The 27884-nt window shown below is 49.3% G+C and overlaps 1 protein-coding gene, 1 long non-coding RNA gene and 2 other non-coding genes across 5 annotated transcripts; 3 read left to right on the forward strand and 1 right to left on the reverse strand.

Moving 5' to 3' along the window:
* Positions 1-173: 173 nt before the first annotated feature.
* LOC143822235 (uncharacterized) lies at positions 174-9942 on the forward strand. Its single transcript, XR_013226097.1, has 5 exons — positions 174-809; positions 4665-4846; positions 5401-5451; positions 9024-9197; positions 9615-9942. It is a non-coding gene; the product is annotated as an uncharacterized LOC143822235 (long non-coding RNA).
* Positions 3341-3480, forward strand: LOC143822261 (small nucleolar RNA SNORA17). Its single transcript, XR_013226115.1, has one exon. It is a non-coding gene; the product is annotated as a small nucleolar RNA SNORA17 (small nucleolar RNA).
* LOC143822262 (small nucleolar RNA SNORA17) lies at positions 6008-6140 on the forward strand. The gene has a single exon (XR_013226116.1). It is a non-coding gene; the product is annotated as a small nucleolar RNA SNORA17 (small nucleolar RNA).
* Positions 9817-27681, reverse strand: DIPK1B (divergent protein kinase domain 1B). 2 transcript variants are annotated; one of them, XM_077307180.1, is made up of 5 exons: positions 27454-27676; positions 17594-17728; positions 14169-14276; positions 13685-13864; positions 9817-12805 (listed from the first exon to the last, which is right to left on the reverse strand). In XM_077307180.1, exons 1-5 carry the CDS (start codon positions 27514-27516, stop codon positions 11999-12001), a joined length of 1293 nt encoding a protein of 430 aa, XP_077163295.1. In that variant the 5' UTR covers positions 27517-27676; the 3' UTR covers positions 9817-11998. The 2 variants fall into 2 exon arrangements, with proteins under 2 accessions (XP_077163295.1, XP_077163296.1); XM_077307181.1 differs by lacking the exon at positions 14169-14276 and having other exon boundaries at positions 27454-27681.
* Positions 27682-27884: the final 203 nt, after the last annotated feature.

The raw sequence follows: 27884 nt of genomic DNA on the forward strand, positions 1-27884 counted from the left end.
GCTTTTTGCTCCGCCCTTCCGGGGCTCTACCCTGCCGCCCACCAGTGACACGCGGGTCTCCGAGAGGGGGGAGCAGCGCCCAGGAGCCTCCATTCCCAGACTCGCGCTAGGCCCGCGCGAACCCCCCCTCCGATTGTCCCTCGCGGCGTCCCGTACGGGCCCGCCGCGCGGAGAAGGGCGCGCCCCCTGTCAGCAGCGGTGCCGCAGCCATTTTAAAACCGGGGCGGAAGTCTTTTGCCTCCTCGCGCGCACCGTAGCGCGGCCGCCGCCCCCTCCTCTTCCGGCGGGCCCAGGCGAGGGCGGCCATTTTGCGCGCGGGGCCCTCAGGCGAGGTCCCGCCTTGGCGCTCCCGCCGGCGGGAATGGGGGAGGTGGGGGATGATCGGCCCAGGAGGGCCCTTGAGAGGCGGCTGGGGGCGGCTGGGGGGCTCGTGAAGTTGCCTTCGCCCCAGGCGGCGTGTGCTCCGCCCGACTTGCGTGGGTGTGAGATGTGCCACTCGCGGGGAAAGCGGCGCTGCCGATAAAAAGACCTCCCCCCCTTTTTAATCCGCCCCTGGGATGCCGGCCTGGTCAGCCCTTGAGCTCACAGTAGAAAACGGATGTCGCCTGTAGCCCGAAGAGCCCGTGGGGAGGAGCATGAATGGCTCCGGTCCGAGGCCGCTGCTGGTGCCACTTTGAATTGCAGAACTGGCGAGAGAGCCCCAGGGGGGAAGGTGCGTGGCGGTAGGGATGCAGCCAGAAGCATCGGCAGCAGAGAAGGGGAGGCGCCCACGGTGGGCACCGTCCCTCAGTATCGCTTGCGGATAAAAGGTGAGTCGAAATGGAGCTTGCATCTGGCCTCGGGAATTGTCCTGGGAAGGCAGCAGGGTTCCAAGGGCTGGGGGTCCTAGAAATGCTGGGTAACATTTTTGTTCTTTTCTTTATATGCAACTCATGTAAGGTGACCGTATTTTAACATTGGTAAAGCGGGACACCATTGATCCGGGGGGGGGGGGTGTTCTTGATTACAAATTTGGTCTATATGGAGCAACAACATTTTTCATAGAACGCAAAAATAGTATTGTAATCTATATATATTTTAAATTTCAACATAAGTACAATTTGCCGGGTGTCCCCAGATGTCCCTCCAAAAGTGGGACAATCTGGTCACCTTAAACCAGGGCTAGTCAAACTGTGGCCCTCCAGATGTCCATGGACTACAATTCCCATTAGCCCCCTGCCAGCATTCGCTGGCAGGGGGCTCTTGGGAATTGTAGTCCATGGACATCTGGAGGGCCACAGTTTGACTACCCCTGCCTTAAACTCACCTAAAGGCGCCTCTGTAGTATTCTGAGACCATGTGTGTTATGCTGCCTCCTTGCTTTAGAATTCTTGGTTAGCTTGGCTATGTTTCGTGGAAACTCGGAGAAAACTCGGAATGTGCGAGTAGTAGAGGAACTTTTATTACGGTTTCTGTAAAGTTCACAAGCATAATTGGTTTCAGATCGATGTTGGAATCATGGAGTAGGAAGGAGTTTCCAGGGTCATCTAGTCCAACCCCTGCACAATGCAGGAAACTCACAACTGCTCACCCGCCCAAAATGACCCTTCTGTCATACCCAGATGATGCCCCTCCCAAGAAAACTAAAATCTTTGGTTAGACTGGGCTCTAGGAAATTTGCCACCCAATGCCAAAGTGGTAATAGGCATTTTTTTTTATTTCTCTGGGCATTCAAGAATGGGCCACAAGAGCCAAGCACTGACACAGCCCCTTCTGCCCATCCACTCACAATCTGCCTAAGTTAATAAAATCAGCATTTATGTCAGATGACTATCCAGCCTCTGCTTTAAAACTTCCAAAGAAGGAGAACTCACCTCCTCCCGAGGAAGTCTGTTCCCCTGAGGAATTGCTCTGTCAGGAAATTCTTCCAGATGTTTAGCTGAAATTACTTTTGAGTTAAATTTCATCCCATTGGTTCTGGTCCGACCCTCTGGGACAGCCCATCAAATACTTGAAGATGGTTATCGTTTCAGCTCTTAGTTGCCTTCTCTCCAGGCTAAACAGGCCAAGCTCCCTCAACCTTTCCTCATACGACTTGGTCTCCAAACCCACCTTTGCATTCCTCCTCTGGACATGCCCCGATTTCTCTACATCTTTCTTCAGTTGTGGTGCCCAAAATTCCGAGTGATAGGTTTAGTCACAAAGGCTTCTTGTCTCACCTGCTATTTAGTCTGAGGTGGTCAGCCATAGTAGCCTGAGGCAATAGAACAATGGTGGCAGGCACACAAAAGCATATTGCCATAATTAAATTTGGTTGGTTGTCCAGGTGTCACTGGACACAAGCTTGTTCTGTTGGTGGTTAGGCTAATGACTTACAGGTTTCTCTCAGAATCTACAGCAGGATTTGATGGCCCTGGAAGGGTTTCCCAACAGGTAGGAGTTAATATATTTTTTTAAATGTTAAGCATTTATTGGGTGATATGACCAGGTGGGCGTGTATGCAGCTATGCTTCCTAACCATATTCTGCATGGTCGCACCACTTCTGGGGGCTTTTGAACCCTTACAGTTGTTTCAGAGGGTTTTGAATGTTTAAAAAGGTTTACAGTCTTCATCTCTCTTCCCCCTTCTCTTACACACTCTTGACAACGCAGTCTACTCTGCCCTCTTGGGAACAACTACCTTCCTGTCATAACACACATCAATCATCCATCCAGCTTTCTTACTCTAGAGCAGAGGTAGTCAAACTGTGGCCTTCCAGATGTCCATGGACTACAGTTCCCATGAGACGCTGCCAGCCTTTTTAAGTCACAGCAACATGCATTTAAAACCCTACACTGAAACATAGAAATAAAACAACACATACCATGTGGCATGTTCACGTGGTATTTGCTTATTAACAGCAGTGTAGAAGTTTTGCAAGTTCTTCACATTTGTGTCCTAGTCTTCCAAGCACCTCAGGGCAGTGTCTGAATGTTGTGAGGATAAAACTGGGCAGTAACTCCGGAAAGTTACTTAGATGGAGAACCCATGACCTATAATGGTTAAAGAATTAGATTAGGATCTGGAAGATCAAGTTCAAACTCTTCTCTGGCATGGGTAACCTCAGGCTAGTCATACTCTTATGTGACCCTGCCTCACAGGGTGATTATTAGGCTGAAATGAAGGAGGAAAGTCTGAAGTAAATAAACTGTGATTTATTTGAAACCTTGGCCAGGACTCTGAACTTCAGTTTGGGTGTCCCTGGTCCAAGTTCAGCATTTCATTCCTTTATTTAACTGGAGGATGGAAATAGCAGTGCTGTAGGTCCTTAAAAGTCTGGTGAGATAGGAGAATTACAGATTCTGAAAGGTGTTGGTGTTCCTTGCCCCTAGAGGCGTTACAAGCATGGCTGCTGTGCTTTGCTTGTGTCAGTAGGTGGCAAAGAGAAACAGGCTGTGTCTACGCTCTGTACTCTGGATGGCAAACCTGTGGGTACATAGAATGATTGACAGCCTGACAAAGCAGCAATTTGTTGTCCTTCATGTCAGAACAGGTCTCTGGGTCTAACTTAGGAGGTTCTGGGTTAGTGGACAGCAGTGTGATGCATGTCAGTGAGCTTTAGGGGACGGCTGTGTAGGTGTGTTTTTCCCACCAGTGAAGGAAGGTATGCTCAAATGGGTTACAACTCCTACTGGCTTCTCAAGTGTGTCACCTGAAAATTAGATCTGTGGCTGGGGGCATCAGGCCATGCTCCATGCACTGCTTGGCAAGGGCATTCCTTCATGGCTTGCTGTAGTTAAAGGCCACTTGCTCTGTTGGCTTCTACTTTGCTGTCTCTTTTAGGTAGTGTTCTGCAGAGCTCTGTCTTGGGTGTGATCCTCTCCAACATTAAAAAAAATGTTTTGTTGCATTTTAACAAAAAATTAGCATGCATAATTGGGACCAGTGTACAGAGCGAACCTGTCTAGTTCATGAACTAATCATGAGTCAGCAGCTTGATGCAGCTTCAGGAAGAGCTACTATAATTTAGTGTTAATGCATTAGTAGAAACAGTATTCAGGACATAAGATGAGATCCACCCTATTCTGAGCTAGCCAGACTTCATCTGGAGTCCTGTGTCCACTTCTTGGTGCCACACTGAAAGATGGAAGTAGACAAATTGGACCAGGTTTGGCAGAGGACTAAGACAAGGCTTGAAGTCTGGAAAACAGGTCCTGTGAGGAGACGTGGAAAGAATTGTATATGTTCACCCTGTTGTGGGGGAACCATGGTCTTCAGGTGCTGAAGAGCTGTTCTAGAAAGGGGGCAGTGATGTGGTCTCCACTGCTCTCCAGCACGTACGTGTGTGTGTGTGTGTGTGTGTGTGTGTGTGTGTGTGTGTGTGTGTGGCTCTGATGGGCTAAAGTGCCAGTGAAGATAGCCACACTTCAGCACTCCATTTTGGAAACAGGAGTGGCATTATTATTTATTAAACTTATAGGCTGCCACTCCCAGTCTTCCAGTTTGTGGCGGCTAACAGTGAAAATACAGTGCAAATAAAAATATAAAAACTACATAATTCCCCAACCCGAACAAGCTTTCCAGTAACCCAAAAAACCCACCCTCCCTCCCCCAGTTTGCCAGTGCCAGGGATGGTGTTTCAATTAGGAGGCTTCTGTCAGCCTGGCCTCAACCAAATGCCTGACAGAAGAACTTTGTTTTACAGGCCCTGTGGACAGGACCCTTAGCTCTTCCTAGAACTCATTCCACCAGATGGGTCAGGGCTGAAAAAGCCTCCAGATGGACCCAGGATCACCAGCCTATTTGAACCCACAGAGTGAAGAGCCCTGCAAGGAGATAGGTGGACCCTCAAGTACACTGGGCCCAGACAGCAAATGGCCTTAAAGGGTAAGACCAAAACCTTGAACTTGATCCGGTATTCTACTGGCAACCAATGCAGCTCTCTAAAGGTTTTTTAGTGAGAACCCCAGCAGCTGCAACTTTGGCTGAGCCATACGATCACAGCTTCCAAATATCTGGCAAATGTTTAAGGACGCGTGGAGTCAGGGCAAGAAAGAGAGCTGGGTGTCATCAATGTACTGATGCCAACCCAGTCCAAGGCTTTGGCCCAGAAGGTGCATAAAGGTGTTAAATGATGTGAAGGAGAGTATCGTGACTTGTTGACCGTCACAGGGTAGTTGGTATCTATGCGACTCTCTGTTTCCAGTTCTGGAGAAAGGGGATTAGCCATTGATGGACTGTCCCCTGAATGCCAGTCCCGGCAAGGTGGTGGGGCAATAACTTGTGGTTGACTACATCAAACACTGCCAAGAGACCTAGCAACACGAGGAGTGCCAAACCGCCTCTATCCAGCTGGCACCAGAGATTGTGTATAAGGGCAACCAACACTCTCTCCGCCCCATGTAAAAATCCAGTAACTTTATTTTGTCATTTTTATTCAGGGGGAAGCACTGTTGGATTTCTTCCAGATGTTGTAATGTGTGCTTTTAAAGGTAAGTAGAGTGAACAAAATCTCTAATCAAGAACTTATTTTTGAAAAGCTGTAAGAAGCCTTACAAAGTTCTGTACTTTGGAGATGAAAACTCACGGCAGGAATTGTTGCCAACTGCCCTGAGCAACTTGCTTTGGTTAAGGCAGTTGACGCATGTTTAAAATACAATGTTAGTTTTAGAAATATGGAAGATAATGTTGTCTTGTGTTAGATTCAGTTGGGCAACTGTGTTGGTCTGAAGCAATACAGCCAAGTCTGAGCCCAGTGGCACCTTGAAGACCAACAACGTTTAATTCTGGGTATCAGGTTTCATGTGCATGCTTCCCCCAATTCAGATACTTCGTGCACACGAAAGCTTATACTCAGAATTACCCTTTGTTGGTCTTCAAGGTGCCACTGGACTCAGACATGGTGATGCTTGTGCTCATGAGCTCTGGCTCTGAGTGGTTGTGATTTTTTGGAATGTGATCAGCTGTGAGCAGTTCTGCACCTCCCCAGCTTTTTAAAAATGTAGGCATTAACAGGTTATTCTGGGAGTTCTTCGTCCCTGCCAGTAAGCTGCCCTGATGAGACGTAAATGCGACTGTTGTGTCATTTTTATGCCAGAAGGGGGCAGAGAGGAAGTGGGGGCTGCTTTCTGGTCTTAATCTCTGAAGAATAGATGAAAGACAACAACAGCAGCTGAACAGACCTTGGCATAAGAGGGGCAGCAGACTGGCTACTGAAGACCATGTCTTTCTGACTGCAAGCTCAACATTGTTGTGCAGGAGCCATCGTTCTTAATTAGAAGAAGAAGAAGGAGTTGATTCTTATATGCTGCTTTACTCTAACCGAAGGAGGCTCAAAGCGGCTTACAGTTGACTTCCCTTTCCTCTCCCCACAACAGACACCCTGTGGGGTGGGTGAGGCTGAGAGAGCCCTGATATTCCTGCTCGGTCAGAACAGCTTTATCAGTGCCGTGGCGAGCCTGAGGTCACCCAGCTGGCTCCATGTTGGGGAGTGCAGAATTGAACCCGGCTCGCCAGATTAGAAGTCTGCACTCCTGAACACTACACCAAACTGGCTTTCCATTAGGAAGTTATTAATCATTCCTTATTATGAACTTGGGCTTAGGGCTGAGAAGAGCAGGTAACAGAGATCAGTTCCACTGGATAAAATGGCTGCCTTGGAAGGTGGGCTGTGTGGCCTCTTGCCCCACTGAGGTCTCATCTCCCCATTAATCCCGGGGTTGTTTATTTATTTTTAGACTTCTACTCCACCTCTCTCAACAGATGTTGTCTCGAAGCAGTTTACAGAATAAAATGATAAAACAGAATAACCCATAAAATCCTAATAAAGCATTAAAAGAACACGATCCACAATATCAAAACAGTTATGGAGATGGCAGTGTAAACTCAAGATATATTCTCCCCTAAAATGTCCAGGAATTTCCCCACTTGAAGTTGGCAGCCCTCGTCTCAGGGAAGCCCTTGTGTAAACTTTGCAACTGATCTGCAATCCCAAACACCTTGTGGGCCTGGTGATTAGGCTGGGGAGGAAGAAGAGAGGCCAATCGGTGTTACTGAGGCAGAGCTGCCCAGTGGAGGGACTGGTGGGGAGTCTGGCCTCCTGGAGTCAGAGAGTGAAACAAGTAGGAGCTAAGCAAGGCACGGAGCTAGCTGCTTTTAATTGTATGTTTTGCTCTGAATTCTGCCTTATTTTTTATCCTCCTTGTATCGGTTTAATAAACTGTGTTCACTCTGCCTGGGCTCTTTGCACCTCCTGTTTGGCCATAAAGCACGGAGTTACCTGGGGGGCAGATGGAGGTTCCCTGAGACACCTCCAGTTAACTGACTGCCTGGGGCTTAAGGCCCATGCTATTCTAGGCTTTCAGGGGACAGAGGGAGACACCCCTGGAAGAGCCTGTGGCAAACCTGTGCAGCTCTTCAACATACTGTGGCATTTAGTTTGTACTGTGCTTCATGGCACTCTGCCCCAAACCATCTCCCCTTTGGGCAGCAGGGCGACGGGATGCTGTGGCCATCCATCTGCTGCTGCTGCTGCTCTCCCTGCACAGACTCAGGCTTTGCTCTTCCACCTGTCTGTTTCTAGATCTGCTGTTACATACTGCTTCATTTACTTAGCGGAGGATACTGGCTCCCCACATACACACAGGGGCTCCAGCCATTTTTGATCTGCCCACTCTAGCCCTCCCATTGGCCTGAGAGGTGGCAATGGGCATGTAGGCACATGCTGGGGTGGCTTCTCTCTTCCCATTGCATGTATACACTGTGTTTCTGTTTTTGCAGGAGGGGATTTAACCCTCTCTTGGTATTATAACGTTTCAGTTTTTTTCTGTAAATCTGTGGGGGGGCGAGTTTGAGGCAATACCTGTTCTTTGTCAGCACAGTTTCTGATCAGCAGGTTTCAGCATTTTCAGCTGTTGCCCTGCATAGTCATACTGTGCACTTCTGGGCCACCTTTAGGTGTGCTGAGTTCAGCATCTTGTCTCACACAGTAGGTGTCCAGTTCTTCTGCTGGGCCAACAACAGGCATAGAGGCCAAGCATTCCCCTGATAAGAACATAAATACTCCCAGCATAAGAGCATAAGAAGAGTTCTGTGATCTGTGTAGTCCAGTATCCTGTCTCAGGGATTCAGAGGCTTAGTGGCTAGTAGCCGCTGGAAATCTTGTCCTCCATGAATCTGTCTAATCCCCTGGCAGCAGAGTCCACATTTTAATCACTTGGTGTAAAATAGTATTTCCTGCTGCCCTTCGGAATTCCTCCCAGGGAAGGTGCTCCAACTGCCACCTCATCTTGCCTTCCCTCTGGACTTTTCCCAGCTCTTGGGCAGGATACCTAATGAACTGCACAGTGTTTGGTGCTGTCGGAAGCCAATAAACAAGTACTGAGCGCTAAGCCCTGTTCTCATTACAGTGTGTGTATTTAGATTCTTAGTACGAAAGAGCTGATACACGTTCATTTTACAAATGAAGCCAGATAGCATGAGAATTGCTTAACACAAAAATTGAGTGCACAGTTTATAGTAACTTGAAAAGGGGTTCTGGTCTGCATCCCAAGGCATCATGGATAAGAAACGTGGAGTTGGGTTTGTTCATTCAGATCTCAGCGTACCAGTTGGCAAGATCTGCCTGTTTTTTGGAACCTCCGTAGTCTTATCACAGTTCTTTCTCCTTCAGTGGAATACTTTGTTTCTTGGTTGGACATGCATTTTGTGTTGGTTTTGTTTTTATGATAATGTAACCTGGTTGACTGCAGGGCATTTAACTCAACCTGTAGCACTGGAAAATCTATGACGAGCTACAAATACAAATAATTGTGAGGGGGCTCTGTGTTTTGAGGAGTAGGATACAGTTTCCCTACATTAACAATGCTGTGATTGAAAGTGTTCCCGGAAGAACAGTTATGGTATCTGTCTAAGCCTAAAGGAGATTAATCCTGTTTCATTTTATAAATGCAAAGGCAAGCCCTGGCAAAGGGAGGGGCCCGCTTGATCTAATCTGCTTGAATGCTTCCTTCAGCTAGAAATCTGATGTTGTTTTGTTCCTTTACGCTTTGAAAACTGATGGAAGATCCTCCAGCCAATTGCATTCAAGTCAACTCTTCAAAAGAAATGCTCACCTTGATACCCCTGGGGCAAAAAAGGCCGGGACCTGGCAGTCCGTGATCATGGGAGGATTCAGAGTTGTAAAGCCAGAAACTTAGAAATACTGCACCAAACATCCTGTTTGAGCCTGCCTGCTGTGGTAGGTTCCCTGCCAGTAAAAGCAAGAGAAAGTCAGGAGAAAGTGTTGCCCCCCCCCCCCCCCCGGCCAACTATTGACTGGTGACATCTCCCCTTTTCGGTACCAGTGGTTTAGTATTTGCTTAGTTTTGAATGCTTCAGTTTTTATTTTAGCATTTTGCTGCTGTGGTGATGGTGGTTGGGGTGTATTGTCAGCTGCTTTGAATGCTCTTTTGTGTGGAAAGACAACCTGTACAGTTTTGCAGTGTTGCCTGTTCCTTTGGCTATCTGGAATGTTTTGGGGCTTTGTTCCGGGCATGGGGTCCAGATCAGGAGGATGTTTTAGTTCCCTGTTAGAAATTATATATTCCAAGCTGCAAGGTGGCAGCACTGGAGTCTTCCCTATTGTAATACTGTCCCTCTTCAATTTCTCTTGCAGGCCAAGATGTTGCTAGCAGGATGAGTTCCTGTTCCTACCTTAAAATAAAATTTCAGGCTCAAATCCCCATCCTCACTTAGAATGCGTTGTACTGAGCTACAGATGCGAGAATCCCAAGATGTCTAACAGAAAACTTCTGGAGCACTGAAAAAAATTCAGAGCGCTATTTCTCACTTATAAAGACAAAGATTTATACACTTCGTAGCGTGAAGATCTTTATGTAAGACAACACAATAGTCCTGTGTATTCTATCGACAAGGATGTATTTGTGACTCAATGTGACCATAATTATGCTTATGATGGCAATACATTGAGAAGGTGAACTCTCTGGCGTTATCTGATGATGATATTGTGACACTGACTGTTCCTGTCTGATCTGAGCAAACTCCCTGCAGTTCAGGATTAAAATGGGGTCAGTTCAAGCACTACAGTAGTTTTCACTGTTGTGCTCTGGTATAACTATGAGGGCAAGAAACAGCTTTAAACATTTTGGGCAGCTAGACAGTGGTGTGAGTTAGCTCTCCTCCCTCCATTAAGTAGGGGTTGGGTAGCACCGACTCATGGTACTGTATGTGCCACCCAACCTGGTGCGCTCCCATCCATCCCTGCCTGCTGTTCAGTCACCAACTACTGCAGCACACCAACTCTATTAGCCTGGTTTGTTTGCAAGGCAAATGATGCAAAAATGCTAGGGACCTGTGTCTGGAATATGAAGGTCCCAAGGAATGTTTTACATTTCATTTTAAAATGGTCAAACAGTATGGCACAGGATCAGTCGACATGTGCGGCATGTTCTCTGGGTCTTTGTGGCCATGCCAATGTCCTCTTGTGTCATTCTGCAGCGGAGACCAAGACTTCAAAAGAATGGGGTTTCTGACCTCATATGTTCCTTCTTGGCCCCACTAAGGCTGGGCCTGGCCATCCCTCCCATGTTCTTGCATGGATGTCGGCAGCTCAAAGCAAGGACCTGATTTCTGGGGCAAAAAGCAGAATGGCAGCTGCAGGAGTCCCACATAAGCAGCGGCTTCACAGAACACTTCCTTACTGGCTCTGCTCCCTGAAGACTTTCAGCATTCGTTTCAGCCACAGTCCATTTCTTTCCTCACAAGTTACTAAACATAGAAACAAATCATGGGAAATATTTGACTGCACCCCCCCCCCGGCAGCATTTGAATTGGGGCAGAATATTGGATTTCAGGGACTTGTAACATCCAGACAAACCCACACAAGGTGACTTCACAAGGGTTGAGCCATGTCGTTGCAGAATATAGCACAGCCCTGTGGCCCTTCAGGTTCCTCCTGTCCTGTCAGGAGCTGTTGCAATGTCCAGTTTCCCCATCACACTGCTATTCTTGCAACCACCTAGACCAGGGTTTCTTGACGGTCCTGGAAGGGTTTCCCAAGTGGGAATTGAAATTTGTTAAACTTATATTGGGTGATATGATCCCATATGGTCTTGTTGACCTGCCCCCCCTCCCCCATGGCCAATGAGGATCCTGAAGGGGGTGGGCAGGGGAGGGTTCCCAGGTAGGCATGAACACAGCTATGCTTCCCAACCATAATTCAGCTGCTTCTGGGGTGTCTCAAAGCCTGAAGAATATTTTGGGGGCTTCTCAACAGTAAAAAAGTTAAAGGCTGCTCTAGATGCTTGGGAAGTAGCTACTTTGGCCTAATTAGTTCTGTTTGGACCTCCTTCACCATGAGCTCTAGGACAGTTGCTAAACAAGCTGTGCACCTTCCCCACTCCAGGAGGGCCACTCATTTCATTTGCTTGTCTCGAAATCTGAAACCTTTTTGACAGAAACTTCCCTGAGTGCAGGTACAAGATATGGCCCCAGCCTAGCAAGCCTGCCCCTCTGCAGACCCCGCACCCTTCGGGCCCCCGCCTTCCGTGGTGCAGGAGTTGAAGGCCCTTGGTAATTTGTATACCTCAGCCAAGCTGCATCGTCCACCAGCAAAGCAAGGCAGGCTTTTAAGCACTGGCCATCCTGGCAAAATTCTAAGCTAGATTACTGACAATTCTGAAATGGTACCAAATCCATTTTGCAGCTCCTTTGCAGCTGGGTAAATGTGACACTTGGGTTGTAAAAGCACCTCCGTCACCTCTGTAGGGGGACCAATCAAAGAAGTGCTGTTTATTTACATGTTAAGTGTCCAAGTTGAACCGCAAACTTTCCAGCAGCTCTTGCTAGCAGCTCCTCTCTGTGGAAGAGAGCCTTGTTGCTAACTCCTTGTTCCGCTTCCCCCAGCCTGGAGGCTGCTCCACACTTCTTGCTCTCCTGTGCTGCCACATTCTCTCACAAGCCTGAGGAGCAATGCTGGCCACGTTGCCTAGGAGGAAGAAGGAGAGAACGTCTGGCTCTTCCTGGCAGCTTTTGCCCTTTCTATGAATATTTGGTATCGGAGATTTTTTTCCACAACAGAGTCTTGAGACTGTTCAGCACAAGTGAGTGATGGACTTCCATTTGGCTTGCCAAGCCGCTGAGGGTCGTACAAGTCTTCAGCTGCTTCTCCAGCTCTTCTCTTAAGTCCAGGGGCACCCCGTGGAGCAAGAACTCTTGGAGAAGGCTGCACACTTTGGCCAGGTTGGGCTGGACCACGTCACTCTTGCACAGCTTCATGAGCTTGTCACAGGGCGCCATGCAGTCTTTCCCATAGGTACAGTCAATGTTCTGCTCGCAATGGCGCCCCTTGAGGAACCGCCGGATTGTCATCTCCGTCGCCACCTTCCTCAGGTCAACAATCTTGAAGTCATACTTTGTGTTGTAGCCCATGTTCCCGGTCTCACAAATGTAGAAGTTCCCATAGGTGCCATGAAAAATCTCCTCCACAAATTCCAAAAGGCCTATGGCAATTTTGGCTCGCCGTGGCCATGCTGGGGAGAACCACTGGTGGATAACTCGCTGGATGGCAGAAGGCAGCAGCGGCTGCAGAAGCGGAGGGACATCCATGCTGTAGAAGGAGGTGTAGGTAATCTTCTCCGTGAGGTACAGGTCCCCACAATGCCCAAGCAGCTTGGAGGTGTGTTCTTTCTCATGCAATGACAGGGTGAGCAGAAAGTCATTCCGCTGGAGCAACGCCCATATGGATTTAGCCTCAGCCAGAGACAATTTGCCATCCTGGCTGATATCTGCCACAGTGATAATTTTGTTCACTAAGGCTGCAAGAGAGGGCTGATCTCCCAGGCTGGACTGTTAAGCAAAAAGAAAAAGAAACAGTCAGCTTCTGCCATCTTGAAACATCAAGTCTCTTGAGGACAGAAAATATTTGCATGTAGAAAGTTAAACAATTCCTGGCACTGCCTTTTCTGTGGCAGGAGCAGCACTGAAACCTACAGCCCTACCCTCTGCAGCTTATAGAATCATAGAGCTGGAATCCAGGATCATCTAGTTCAACCCCCTGTACATATGTGAAACCTCAGACAAATATCGCCAGTATCTGCAGCATGGGTAAATTTGGCTTTTCAGGACCCCGCTCCCTTCAGATTTCAATGGGAGAAATTTGGTTACTCCGGCTCAATAAAATCAGAGTCCAGTAGGACCTTTAAGACCAATCAAGATTTATTCAGGGCGTGAGCTTTTGAGTGCAAGCACTCTTCATCTGATGCCCTGAATAAATCTTTGTTGGTCTTAAAGGTACTACTGGACTCTGATTTTATTGTGCTACTTCAGACCAACACAGCTACCCATTTGAATCTCTTTGGCTCAATACAATCCTGAAACAAGACAACACAATCCTACAGCCAGCAGAGGCAGGCTCCCACCCCTTTCCATCCATCAGTCCTGCTCTTCCCCAAAGCAGAAGGATGTCTTTATATCCTCCAAGGATATACAGGCCAGTTGCTGCATGCCTGCTTCACTCTCCCACATGCCCTTGTGCCCCCCCAAGAAGCTGCAGCCCACATCAGTTAATCCCACTGCTTTCCACACATTCAGCAGCAAAGTCATCACCAGATTTGATGATGTAACCAAGCAAGGCTTTTAGGTGGCCCCTTTGCTTGCTTCCCAGTTCAGTTTGTCCAAAAAGTTTCAGACTTCATGCCCTGCCAGTGTAGCCATAATTGCACTGACTTTTAAGAAATTCAAAAGCATGTCTCGAAATTCATCCATCGACGTTCCCCTTGTGGGCTTGTCAAAGAGAACCACATCTCTCCTCCTGGGCGTAGCGTCTGGACTGCTGTCAGCCTTCAGGGCCTCAGAAACCCCACACTTAATGATCACTTCCATCTCCTTCCAGAGTCCGCTGTACACCTGCATAAAGGCACAACACGGATGGGTTTGTGTTCCCTTCAAAATCGGATGGCTTCAGGATAGGATCACACAGAACATGTCATTTGAATTTCTTCCCCAAAGCCACCCCTACCCCCACCTTCTATTCAGCTCTCTGCACTGCCCATCCATCACTCTCAAGGGGGACCTCTTTGTGTTCAGACCTCCAGCAGATGCTCTTGCCTCGTCCGAACCCAACAGACCTTTTGCTTTCCTCACAGGAGGTGCATTGTTGGCTAGACTTCTATTGCTGCCCCTGTCCCCCTGAGCACTCGGATCAGCTCACCTGGTGGGTTGGAGAGGATGACAGGCACTGCTGGAACACCAGGGTGTGGTCCTCACACAGGTCTTTGCACGTGGAGCCAGCAATGATGCCTTTATTATACTGGTCACACTGGGAAAGAGGAAAAGAAGAGCCAATCAGTGCCATTAGCAAGCTCACTGCTTCACACACACACACAGAGCTAGGCTGCCATCTGCCCTGCCCAAGGACTGGTGGGTCTGTGAGCTGTCTCCAGGTGGACGGGCTGAGCTGCAGCCTCAAGGGGCAGACTCTGGATGCTCCTGAAAGGCAAGTCAGAATTTTAAGTTACAGAATCTCCACTTGGGCGTGCTGCTTTATATACAAAAGTGACTTGGCTTCCTACAAGGGATGGGATCTGCAGCCTTGTTTTGACTCAGCGGAATTCAAGGCCCTGGACTTTCAAGCAAGGAACCCCTTGAAGTGGGGGGAGGGGGTGTCAAGGAAGAGGGAGAACCAAAACAACCAGCAGACAGAAGTATGGGGGCTATGCCCTGGGGATAGGAGCAGATCTCTGCTGCCCCAGGAGGCAGAGGCACAGTGGGACAAAATTAATGACTTGAGAGAGGCCTGCAGAATTCAGATCTGACTATCCTTTATTAAGACAAAAAGCCATGCCAGGGAGTGGCTGAACCAGAACTCTTGGCACAGTAGGTAGGGCCCTAGGCTCTGGGCTGGCAATCACAGGCAGCACCCAGACGTAGCACTGCTTGCCCAGCGAAGATCATGTGCAATGGGGAATTATTAGGAAAGTGAACTGGAGGAGGCAAGGAAGCCAAAGGAACAGGGACTAGAAGAGACAGAGGCCGAAGGGAGGGGGCCTAATCAGGATGCAGCCTGGAGGGGAAGCAGGCCACCTTGGAAATCCTGGGTCTGTACACAGAACTCTTCATTCTCATGGCTCACCTCTGAACCTTCTCAATTTTGTCCCTATTCTTTTTGAAGTGTGGTTTCCAGAACTGCACACAATACTCCAGTTGAGATCAGACCAATGTGGTATACAGTGGAAGTGGGAAATCAAACTCAGTTCACCAGAATGGAGTCTGCTGCTCTTTAACCACTATACCACCCTGGAGGAGGAGGAGGAGGAGACTGGGGGCCTGGAATAGACTCCCTGATAATGCAGCCATCTCAGCAGGTGTGAGGAACTCCAAAAGGCCTTACTTAAACCAGGTCCTCTCAGAAGACTGCTATGCTCCTCACTGCCTGGGGTGGGCAGCAGAACCAAAAAGTGCTAAGAGGGGAAGCCTGCCCAAATGCAGCCATCTAATTGGTTGGGGGAAAGGCTTTGAAACCCGTACAAAAAGGACAGCATTCCATTAGGTTTATGGCCAGGTCTCTCTTAGAATCATAGAGTTAGAATGGACCTCCAGGGGCATCTAGTCCAATGCCCTGCACAATGCAGGAAATCACAACTGCCTGCCCATACACAGTGACCCAATTTCATGCCCAGGTGATCCCCACACCAAAAATCTCCAGAATCCAGCCTGGCCTGGAGGAAATTCACCTGCCATCCCACAGCAACAATTAGCAATTCCCTGAGTATGCAAGGAAGGGCAAGGAGGAGGAGTTGGTTCTTATATGCCGCTTTTCTCTACCCGAACAAGTCTCAAAGCGGCGTCCCATTCCTCTCCCCACAACAGACACCCTGTGAGGTGGGTGAGGCTGAGAGAACCCTGATATTACTATTCAGAGCAGTTTTCTCAGTGTTGTGGCGAGCTCAAGGTTACCCAGCTGGTCGTATGTGGGGGAGCGCAGATTCAAACCCAGCTCGCCAGATTAGAAGTCAGCACCAAGCTGGCTCTCTACACCAAGAGACAAACATTGGCACATCCCTTCCTGCCCATCCACTCAAAATTTGCCTAAGTTCATAAAATCAGCTTTTCTGTCAGATGGTTATCCAGCCTTTGCTTAAAAACTTCCAAAGGAGAAGAACCCACCACCAAAGAAGCCTGTTCCACTGAGGAACCACTGTATCTGTCAGGAACTTCTTCCAGATGTTTAGCTGAAACTTCTTTTGAATTAATTTCAACCCATTGGTTCTGGGTCCCACCGTCTGGGGCAACAGAAAACAACTCTGCTGTATCTTCTCTATGATAGCCCCTCAAGTATTTGAATATGGTTATCATACTATCACCTCTTAGCCATCTTCTCTCCAAGCTAAACAGACCAAGCTCTTGTCTACCAAGGTATGGCGAAGGAGCCCCCAGGCATTCATCTGTTATTGAAGGAGATCAAAAGGAGTCCTTCGCTGCCTCACCCCTCCCCTAGATGCAAATGCCCACCACCCTAAAATGGGGGTGAGGGGGGGCAAACTCATCCCCAAAGTTCTTAATAGTTCTTAATAGACTACCTGAAGGTCAATTCCCTCTACCCATATCAGCCTAAAAACAAGCACACAAAGAACCACCTGTCCCCAAGCACTTGAACCTGCCCAACGAAGGTAGAGAATGGGTATTAATGGGGAAGGGGGGATGAGCTGGCGCCAGGCTTCCTGGGGGAGGCACGCAAAGAGATCATCAGGCCAGGCTGAGCCTCCTCCCTATCTGGGCTTTGGCACCCACCTGTCAGAATGCTATAGCTCTGCCATTAGATCTGTTAGCATTTGATGTAGATGGTAGTTTGTTAGATGTTTAAATCCAGTGGGTCTATTGTGCCCTGTTCTCTTCCTGTCCCTTTTGCTGTCACACTTTTCCCTCCCATCCATCTCCTCTGTCTCCAGAATGTAACACCTTGGCCTTGGGCGCCTGGTTATTGGGACTGCTTGGAGTCTTTGAAGGTTTCCTGCATTTCAAGGGTTCTCACAGGAGGGGGTGTATGTGAGGGAGTTATATGCTTCACTTCCTGTACCTCACTTCCTATAAGGCACTGGTCAAGTTAACTTGCTTGCTTGAATAAACATTGCCTTCTGCACCAGGCCAATACTTTGTGTTTTGAACAACTGAATAAACCTGACACCACCAAGACACCTTTGGGGAATGGATGGCCTTCTCTGGCCCTTCCAGCAGAAGCCAGCAGCCCCAACAGCAGAGTCTGTCTGCAGAGCCCTTCTCAGCACTAGGCAGTGGCTTTGTGTGGACCGGCAGAATAAAATGTCACAGTCCCATGGGAAGTACCTTGACAGGGTGGTTTCCTCAAGGCTCCTTGAAGGAATTTTTTCTGGGCACCCCACAGATCCAGATCAGAAGGGTCAATGCTTACAAATCCTCAAGGTGATCTCTGTAGATCCCACAATATTCTTCCCTCCTGGTCATTCCCAGAGTGCTTCCCCCTGCTCTGCCCAGCAAGCTCTGATTCCTCCCTCTCCCTCACAGACCCCTACCACGCATACACACGCGCACGCACACATACACACCAGCCCCTCTCTCATCCCTCAAAAAGGTCTGTGCATTTGGAAGAAAAGTACTCACAATGATCATCTGGCAGACATGTCCTTGGCAGAGTTCAGAGTAAGAAGAGTAATGCATGTAGACCACCCAGCTGCCCACAAAAAGGCTCAGCCAGGCAAGAAAAAGGTACTTCACCTTGATGCCAGGAAGGCGGCCCTAGAGAAAAACAAAGCCAGAGTCATGCATCAGTTGATCACAAACAAAAGACGGGAATACGCCTGTCAGACTTCCTTCTAAATTGTCAGGGCAAATCCTTTGTCCAGGAGAACCTGCAGCATACCCCTGCAGAAGATGTCAGTCCATAAGCAGGGCTGGTTCTTCTTGGAGTCCTAGATTTGGAAGGGCCATCTAGCCCAACCCCCTGCTCAATACAGGATCAGCCTAAAATATCCTTGATAAGTATATGTCCAGCTGCTGCTTGAAGACCACCAGAGAGGGGGAGTTCAGCATCTCTTAGGCAGCCCATTCCATGGTTGAACTAGACTAATTGAAACCTGGGCTGAATCTGCACAAAGCTTTTACTCCAATCCCAAGTTGATTAAATCCCTGCCGTTTACACAAGTGATTTCCATTTTGATTTTGGGCGATTTAAATTTCCCATCTGCAACCAATCTGATTAAGCCACGGTGACCCTACCTTTCCCCCGCGGTATCCAGGAGCAGAGAAAACTCGGTATAATTGATCAAGCTGCTTTGAGGGCTCTCAGTATTCAAGTGCAGATCTATGTTTTCTCAGAATACCGTTATCCCCTCTGAGGTAGAGAAGCAGTCTGCCCCTGATTGTCTAGGTGCCACTTCTAAAACTTGCAACATTTTCCTCCCAAGATTTATTTTTAAAAGGTTTAAGGTGACTGTGCTCTAGAATCCACACTTACGGCAACAGATTTGCCTCATTCTGCTGCCTCATCTCAGCTCTCTTTCCCACCCGCCTGCCCACTCACTCCTATAGGAAGAGCAGCCTTGTGCTCAAGTGCAGATGGGTTTCTGCTTCAAGTGGGGGGGGGGCACAAAGACTCGGGTTCAACAGCAGGGGAAGAAAAGTTTGGGCGCGAACAGCTGCTTCGGACGCTGAAGCACCCAACCCTATTAACCACAGAGGGATCGGCTGTACTGAAATATGGTTTCAAATCCTGTTCATGAAACTTTGGTTCAGGCTTTGACCCTGCAAAATCTTTAGAAGACCACATGAGAAAGTTTTGCTTCTCTTAGTGTAAGAATGCAGTGCCAATTAGTTGCACCTGTGCCCTTGAGGAGCCTCACACTGTCCACGCCTACTGATAAAACCATTGGCTTCAGATATTCCCAGTTATCTTGAGTGAGATCAGTCCGCACTGTATGATCTGTTTCAGGATTGGAACATCTACCTTGACACTAGTAAGCCATTGGTTAATTAATAAATTGTTAATTTGTCTTTGATTGGTTTCTGTGCCCAAAACCCCATGTGGGAATAAGCCATAAAGGTTTTCTATTGTAACATCTAGTTTAGATTTTTTGCCTTGTTCAAGTTTTGTCCTGTTCAGATTTTGGGGAAACCCAAAAACCCTTGTCAGTAGCCTTGTGAACCTGCAACTTTCATTATACACTTTGAAACTCTGTCTTCACCTTGCCATTCTCATGAGTATCTTGTATTAACCAAACATATTGTACAACGTTCTTATTTTCTCACTTCTATTATATAATTTATATCTGTGCACCTTAATAAATATCAATTAATTTTTAAAGCTGTGTGTTTTGATTTTGGGACAAGATAAGTCGAAGCCTAGCCTGCGTAACTTGCACCATACTCCCAGCTAAGCCTTTTGATTTGTGGGTCTTGTCTCTGGACAGAGTCAAGTTCCAAGGTAATCGCTGGCAAGCTTCAAGACTGCCTCTGGGTCTTGAGTGCCTAAGAGGTCCATTCAGAGGTGGTGGGAGTACTACCAAACATGGAGGTTGGGTTATCTATCTCCTTAGTTTTGTAACTGAGAGCCAGTTTGGTGTAGTGGTTAGGAGCGCGGACTTCTAATCTGGCATGCCAGGTTCGATTCTGCTCTCTCCCACATGCAACCAGCTGGGTGACTTTGGGCTCGCCACAGCACTGATAAACCTGTTCTGACCGGGCAGTGATATCAGGGCTCTCTCAGCCTCACCCACCCCACAGGGTGTCTGTTGTGAGGAGAGGAATGGGAAGGCGACTGTAAGCCACTTTGAGCCTCCTTCAGGTAGGGAAAAGCGGCATTTAAGAACCAACGCTTCTTCTTCTTCTTCTTTTGACTCTTCTTGTGGGCCACCCTCTTCTCAAATGTTTGTGGACTTGGCCTCGAGGAACTGGGGAGTGACCACATGGGTGGGACCATATCATAAAATGATCCCTCTCTCACTGAGACAGTGTTTTTGTGGGAGCAGCCAAAGTGAAACCACAGAACTATATATTGTTCTATTGCCCTCCTTATACAGATATTTGAGGCAAATTACTATAGAACCATAGAGTTGGAAGAGAACTCCAAGATCATCTGGTCCAACACCCTGCACAATGCAGGAACTCAACTATCTGCCCACCCACAGTGACCCTAATTTCATGCCCCAATGATCCCACCACCAAAAATATCCAGAATCTAGCCTGGCCTGGAGGATATTCCCCTACCATCCCACAGTGGTGATCAGCAATTCCCTGGGTATGCAAGGAAGGGCCACAAGAAACAAACACTGGCACATCCCTTCCTGCCCAACCATTCACAATTTGCCTAAGTTCATAAAGTCAGTATTTCTGTCAGATGACTATTGAGCCTCTGTTAAAAAACTTCCAAAGGAGAACCCACCACCTCTCGAGGAAGCCCGTTCCACTGAGGAACTGCTCTGTCAGGAACTTCTTCCAGATGTTCCAAGAATTGTCAAAGATAATGGACAGAGGTTCAGAAATTACATCTGCAAGGTCTTTTAGTACCCTTCAATGCAATTCATCTGGCCCAGGTGTTTATGGACAACCCCTACAATGATCCTAGGCAATCATGTGAATTGATTTTCCATACTGAGCAGGCTTCTGCTTGCAAGAAAAGACTGAGAAGTAGGAATTCAGTTCAGCCCTCTCTTCATCCCCTATTACAAAGTAACTTTTTTTGTCTCCATAATGGTCCCACAGGTCCCTATTCTTTTTCTTACTTTGAATATGACTAAATAACCTTTTCTTGTTTTTAGCATTCCTTGCTAGTCTAAGCTCATACAAGCTTTAGCTTTTCTAATGCACTCCCTACAAGCATTGTTTATCTGTTCAACTTAATATATTTCTGGTAAGGACTTGGAGGAGCTGGTCTCATGGTTTAAGTGCCACTTAGGGCTTAACACCCACTCAGGGCGGCTGTCCTGCCCCTGAGTGACTCCTCCTCCAATCGGATTGCCTGTCTGTCCAGCATCTAGCCAATCACCTTCCGTCCCCCACCCATGACCACCTCCTCCTCCTCCTTCCACTTCCCTCTGAGGCTCGGAGGCTGCAGATCCATCCCTGCTGCATGAGAGCTGCCTCTGCCAGTGAGTTCTATAACAGCTGCCTGCAGCCTTTCCAGGTCTTGGAGGGAGGGGGAGGCCATTTGCAGAGTTCTTCCACCCACCCCCAATCGAGCGTCCGTTGTATTCCTGAATGCAACAGGCTTGGCTCCTAGTTTATATTCCTCCTTAGTTATAAGGTCCTCCTTCACTCTCCTAAATTAGCCTTTTTTATTACTAAATTCTTTGGGAAGCTGTTTATGGAACCACCCAGGTTTGTTTAGGTTCCTCCCAGTTTTCCTTCTTAAGGGAATTCCTGCTGCAGCTGCATTGTATTGATTTATAATTGGGTTGTATTTATAGGATTACCCCTCTTGACCCAAGTATCTCAGGTTGGTTGAAAATCAGCATTAGTTAAAACCAGAATCTAGTAAACTGTCTAAAGCAGGGGTAGTCAAACTGCGGCCCTCCAGATGTCCGTGGACTACAATTCCCAGAAGCCCCTGCCAGCATTCGCTGGCAGGGGCTCCTGGGAATTGTAGTCCACGGACATCTGGAGGGCCGCAGTTTGACTACCCCTGGTCTAAAGCTACATTGGCTCCCCTTGCTTCCAGGCCACTTCCACATTGCTCTGCCATACTGATTGTCAATTCCAGATGATGCAGGGGAGAGTGTCTCAAGGGGGAAGGGGGAGTTTGTAGATGTTGCTGGCAGTCCGGCCTCAACCAAATGTCCGGTGAAAGAGCTCCGTTTTACAGGCCCTCCAGAACTGGGCAAGCTGCAACAAGGCCCGTGTCTCTTTGGGGACTCGTTCTACCAGGCGGGGGCTAGTATTCCCAGTGAGAACATTCCAAGGAGGTTTGCCACTGCCTGTCTCTATGTAGTAGCAACCCTGCACTTTCTTGGGGGTCTCCAATCCCAGTGCTAACTTTGCTTACTTTCCTGAAGAAAACGACAGTTTCGGAAGGTGGCCTGCATGAGATCATATTCCTGCTGAGCTCCTTCCCATCCCAAGACTCTGTCCTTCCCAGCCTCCATCCCTTTTCCCCAAGTATTTATTAACCCAGAGTTAGCAACCATTAGCCTCTTGTGGTGCAGAGTGGTAAGGCAGTAGACATGCAGCCTTAAAGCTCTGCCCATGAGGCTGGGAGTTCGATCCCAGCAGCCGGCTCAAGGTTGACTCAGCCTTCCATCCTTCCGAGGTCGGTAAAATGAGTACCCAGCTTGCTGGGGGGTAAACGGTAATGACTGGGGAAGGCACTGGCAAACCACCCCGTATTGAGTCTGCCATGAAAACGCTAGAGGGCGTCACCCCAAGGGTCAGACATGACTCGGTGCTTGCACAGGGGATACCTTTACCTTTTTTTAGCAACCATTCCCCAAAAGTCTCCATGATTAGGAAGCTAGAAAAGCCTTCTCCTCCTTGCTCCTGACCATAGGATTTTCCACTGCTTGCTTATCTCCCACCCGCCATCTTTCTCCACAATGAGAACCCAAAGTAGCTTTTACAAATGATTTTTACAAAGAAATATTTTTCCAGACTAAATATGGCAAATTGGCAACTGCATAATGACAAAAAAGAAGTTTAGGTGAATATAGAGGAGTTGAAATTTGCAAGAGACACCAGGAAAGAGGTGTGTGTCTGTGTGTGTGGCAGGGACTAGGGATGTAGCCTGGGAGGCAAGGGGATTGTGCAGCTAAGTGTCAGGTGGCCTCCTAGGCTCCTTCTATGATCTTCCAAAGTTCGCTTGACCAATGTCCCAGGAGTCCCTGTGGAGAGCACTCCTGTGCACCACCACCAGCGCCACCCCGGTGCATTTCCATGCCTGGAGCCAAAGAGCCCAGGATGTTTAGACTAGTATTTCATGGCTAAGAGGTTTTGGTTGTGATCTGCATTGCATGCCCTGGCCAGAGAAATGAAAGCTGTCTCACCAGAAGAATCAGCTACTGAGGACAAACATCCAGAGGATCATAGAACTGAAGGGAACTCCAACCCCCTGCACAATTCAGGAACTCACAACTCCTGCCCATCCACGGTGATCCCAGTTTCATGTCCAAGTGATCCCTCCACCAAAAATCTCCAGAATCCAGCCTGACCTGGAGGAAATCCACCTCCCATCCCAGAGTGGTGATCAGCAATTCCCTGGGTATGCAAGGAAGGGCCACAAGAGACAAACCCTGGCTAGAGCTTACACTGGTCACCCCCAAGTCCATTTTCAAAGGCCTAAATGACATGGGATTAAAGTGAATCCTGACCAGAGACTCCTAGAAGCATAGAGTTGGAAGGTACCTCCAGGGTCATCTACTCTAACCCCCTGCACAATACAGGAGACTCACAATTACCCACCCACCCACAGTGACCCCGATTCCATGCACAGATTCCATGTCCCTCCCAAGAAAACTAGAATGCCTCGCCTGGCTTGGAGGAAATTTGCCTCCCAACCCCAAAGTGGCCATCGGAATTTCTCTTGTATGCAAGAAAGGGCCACAAGACCCAAGCACCAACACAATCTCTTCTGCCCACCTACTCCCAATCTGCACACGTTCGTAAAATCAGCATTTCAGTCAGATAGCTATCTAGCCTCTGCTTAAAGACCTCGAAAGGAAGAGTACCCACTACCTCCCGAGGAAGCCTGTTCCACTGAGGAACCGCTCTAACTGTCAGGAACATCTTCCAGATGTTTAGCCGAAAATTCTTTTGAATTAATTTCATCCCATTGGTTCCTAGTTTGACTCTCTGAGACAACAGAAAACAACTTTGCTCCATCTTCTCTATGACAGCCCTTCAAGTATTTCAAAATCATCTCTTTGTCACCTTCTCTCCTGGGTAAACAGACCAAGCTCCCTCAACAACTTGGTCTCCAAACCCCTCACTATCTTCGTAGCCCTCCTCTAGACAGACTCCAGTGTCTCTGCATCTTTCTTCAGGTGTGATGCCAAAAACTGAACACAGTATTCTAAGTGAGGTCTTAACAAAGCAGAGTAAAGCGCTAACATTACCTCACATGGTCTGGACACTATATTTCTTTTAATACAGCCCCAAATCCGGTTTGTCTTTTCATCTACAGAGTCACACTGCTGACTCATGTTCAGTGTCTGGTCTAGAGAATCATAGAACCTCCAGGGTCATCTAGTCAAACCCCCTGCACAAAGCAGGAATTCACAACTACCTGCCCACTCGCAGTGACCCCTGTTTCATGCCAAAATGACCCCCCACACACACACCAATGATCTCCAGAATCCAGCCTGGCCTGGAGGAAATTCACATATCATCCCACAGTGGCGATGAGCAATTCCCCGGGTATGCTTCTGAAATCCAGGGCAAATAACCAGTTCTTGGGCACTGTTAATACTGTTAAATATGAGGTAATATCTCAAAACTCTGAATCCTATTAGTAGGAACACCTGGTATCACATAGAGCCTTTCTTCATTAAAACCGGGAATCTACTGGGACTTTCACAAAAGCCAGGGTTGTCCCCCGGCCTGGAACAGATGTCTTTTCCCTTTAATGAAGGTTTAGTGTGTGGAAGTGGATAGCTGAAGCTTTTCACAGCGCAGAGAAAAATAAAATACCATTAAGCCCAACACCATTAAGCTTCTAACTAAAGTTGTGTGCTTCAGCTGCCAAAGCGGCAACCCTACAACTAAAGGGACAGGAGCTTTCTTTCCTCCAGACAGATGGCATCCCTAGCCAATGTTTACATCACAGTATGAAAGTATACTAAATGTGTGAGTCCTTGAAGAGTCACAGGTACCTCATGGGGCAACAAAAGCACAAGCCTACCCTTTTAGGATTTAAATGACACGATTGACAGGCCAGTGAGTCTGTCCTTAGTCACAGGGAAGATAATGGGGCAGATACTAAAGAGGGTGACCTGAAATCAGCTGAAGGACAACTTGATGATTCGGGGAAGTCAGCATGGATTTGTCTCCAAGAGGTCCTGCCAGAACAACCTGGTTTCCTTCTTTGACTCCACTTGTCACCCCTCTATGACCACAGCACTCCCTGGTCCAGCAAGAGATGGCTCTCAATAGGCAAAGTGGACAGGTTGCTGGGGTCAGTAACCGCGACCAATTGCCCCCTTGATCCCTGTCCGTCTTGCCTGCTCAGAGAGGGCGGCCAGTGGATAGGAGGCCCTCTCAGAGATATTATCAACCTCTCCCTGTCTTCCGGGAGTCCCCTGAGTTGCTGAAGGGGGCAGTGGTTCGTCCCTTGCTAAAGAAACCATCACTGGATCCGTGGAACCCGGCCAGCTACTGCCCAGTCTCACATCTTGCATTTCTGGGTAAGGTAGTTGAAAGGGCTGCCATGGGCCAGCTCCTGGCATTCTTGGAGGAAATTTCAGCACTTGACCCATACCAGTTGGGCTTCCAACATGGCCACGGGGACGATCTCCAGCGCCAGCTGGATGGGGGCAGTTCAGCCATTCTTGTGATGCTAGCTCTGTTGGCCACATTTGACGTGGTTGAGCACAAGCTCTTGGCCTGCCACCTTGCTGGGACAGGGATACGTGGGTCAGTCCTTCAGTGGTTGCTCTTCTTCCTCCAGGACTGGACACAGAGTGCTGCAGTGGGAGAAGAGCTGTCATGCCCCTTTCGGCTCCCATGTGGAGTGCTACGGGGGTGGTCCTCTCCCTCACACTTTTAAACATCTTTATGCTCCCTCTGGCCCAGCTGGTCTGGAGTTTTGTGCTGGGCAGTTATCACTATGCAAATGACACCCAACTCTATCTCCTCATGGACGGATGCCTGGACTCCCCCCCAGAACCATTTGCCCGATGTTTGGAAGCTGCAGCTGGGTGGCTCGAGCAGTCACCTGAAACTCAAACCCTCCAAGACCCTCCTGTGGCTGGGAAGGAAGGGGGCAGGACAGGAAGCGCATCTCCCCTTCCTGGGTGGGATGCAACTTAACATCACGTCCTGTGCCAGGAATCTGGGAGTGATCTTTGACACCTCCCTTTCTAGGGAGGCGCAGGTCACGAGGGTAGCCCGCCAGGCATTCTTCCACCTATGCCAGCCGAGACTACTAGCACCCTACCTGCCCTGGGAATATCTGGCCACAGTGATCCATGCGAAGGTCACCTCCAGAACTGACTTCTGTAACGCGATCTTGTCCTTGACCCAGAAATTGCAGCTGGTGCAAAATGCAGCTGCTAGGGTCCTCATAGGCCCATCTCGGAGGGCCCACATGCAGCCAGTGCTGAGGCAGTTGCATTAGTTGCCAGTTGCAGTCCGGATCAAGTTCAAGGTTCTGGTTTTGACCTTTAAGGTCCAGGACCCACATATCTGAGGGACCACCTGCCACCCTATGCCCCCCACAGGACCTTGTGCTCTGTGGGTACTAACTTGTTGGTGGTTCCCAGCCCTTGGGAGGTTTGCCTGGCCTCAACCTGGTGGAATGAGTTCCGGGAAAAACAGAGGAACCTGCAGGAGCTGTCCTGGTTCTGCAGGGCCTTTAAGACGGAGCTCTTCTGCCAGGTCTTTGGTTGAGGCCAGGGAGTGGAAGATATGAGGGGCCCTTCCGAATTAGACCTCTAAGGCAGGGGTAGTCAACCTGTGGTGCTCCAGATGTTAATGAACTACAATTCCCATGAGCCCCTGCCAGCGTTTGCTGGCAGGCGCTCATGGGAATTGTAGTTCATTAACATCTGGAGGGCCACAGGTTGACTACCCCTGCTCTAAGGAGCAACGGCACCTCTGGATTTTCCCTGGGGCACGGGGGAGGGGTGGCTGGGAAATGGGGTGGAGCGGGGGGAGGGGGGGTGTTATTTTTTGCTGCTGGGTCTTGACTGAGCCGGAGGGCTGATAATGTCTTTAATTATTATGTGGGGTTTTATCTTTTATGTAACCTGCCGCGAGACGGCTCTCTGATAGTGGCGGGGAAGAAATCCCCAAATAAATAAATAAATCCATACACAACTGGTTAGTCTGACGTGGTTTGCTGTGGCTTCTCTAAGGCTGCCAGCTCCGGTCTGGGGAAATCCTGGAGCTTCTGGGGTGTGGCCTAGGGAGCCTGGGGGCCTCAGCAGCCACAATGCCATCGTGCCCGTTTTTGTCGGAAACGGATCTCTGTGGTCTGAAGATTGGGGGGGGCGGGGGGTGGCAACCAGGCGGCCACGGCTGCCCTTCCTGTGCCCAGAAGCTGCCTTTAGTGGCTGTGCAGGATGCGCGGCCCATCCCAGCCCCTCCTGGCCTTTTGGGTGCCAATTGCTGCTGCTTCCCTCTCCCAGCCCGGGGGCCGCCGCTCCCCTCCGCTCCCCTCCCGCGGGGAGCCCACCGGGGCTTGCTCGTCCGGTTCGCTCCGGCGCGGCCTTCCCAGGACGGAGGAAGCCCTCCCCCCCCGCCCCCGAGCATCCCCGGGAAGGCCGCGCACGGGGGCAGCAGCCCGAGCCCCCCTCCCTCCCTCCCCCCCCCCCGCGCACCTGCAGCGCCCCGGCCAGCGGGCAGAAGAGCACCAGCTGCACCAGCCGCCGCCGCCGCCGCATGCTGCCGGGGAGGGTCGGAGGGACGGAGGGAGCGGGGAGGGGAGGGGGCTGCGGCGCGGGCTCTCCTGGCCGGGATGCGGCGGCGCGGCGTCCGGGCGGCCCTTAAAGGGGAGGCGGCTCAGGCCGCTTTCTGCCCGCCGACGCAAAACCGCCGCCGCCGCCGCGCTTCGGAGCACGTGCAGAGCGCCGCCCGGAGGAAGCCGAGAAGAAGGCCCGCCCCCCCCCCGCCAGGCACCGCCCTCTCGGCCCCCCGCCCGCTGGGAAGCCCCTTGGAAAGGCCATAGAGGCTCGGCCCCCAGAAAATTGCAGATAAAATCTTCATCTGAGGGCAGACTATCTAAACCCTTAGCAGGTACCCTGCCTCTGGA

Source organism: Paroedura picta, chromosome 12 (assembly GCF_049243985.1).
Source record: "Paroedura picta isolate Pp20150507F chromosome 12, Ppicta_v3.0, whole genome shotgun sequence".
NCBI classification, from domain to species: domain Eukaryota; kingdom Metazoa; phylum Chordata; class Lepidosauria; order Squamata; family Gekkonidae; genus Paroedura; species Paroedura picta.

What these genes read in the sequence shown, in the direction of transcription:
- DIPK1B (XM_077307180.1), bottom strand. Translation starts at nt 27,516, where the DNA reads ATGCGGCGGCGGCGGCGGCTGGTGCAGCTGGTGCTCTTCTGCCCGCTG. An exon ending in CGCTGGCCGGGGCGCTGCAG is followed by an intron (nt 17,729 to 27,453) that starts GTGCGCGGGGGG and finishes GTTTTTCTCTAG; the next exon opens with GGCCGCCTTCCTGGCATCAA. An exon ending in TGCTTTTGAATTTCTTAAAA is followed by an intron (nt 12,806 to 13,684) that starts GTCAGTGCAATT and finishes TTTGCTTAACAG; the next exon opens with TCCAGCCTGGGAGATCAGCC.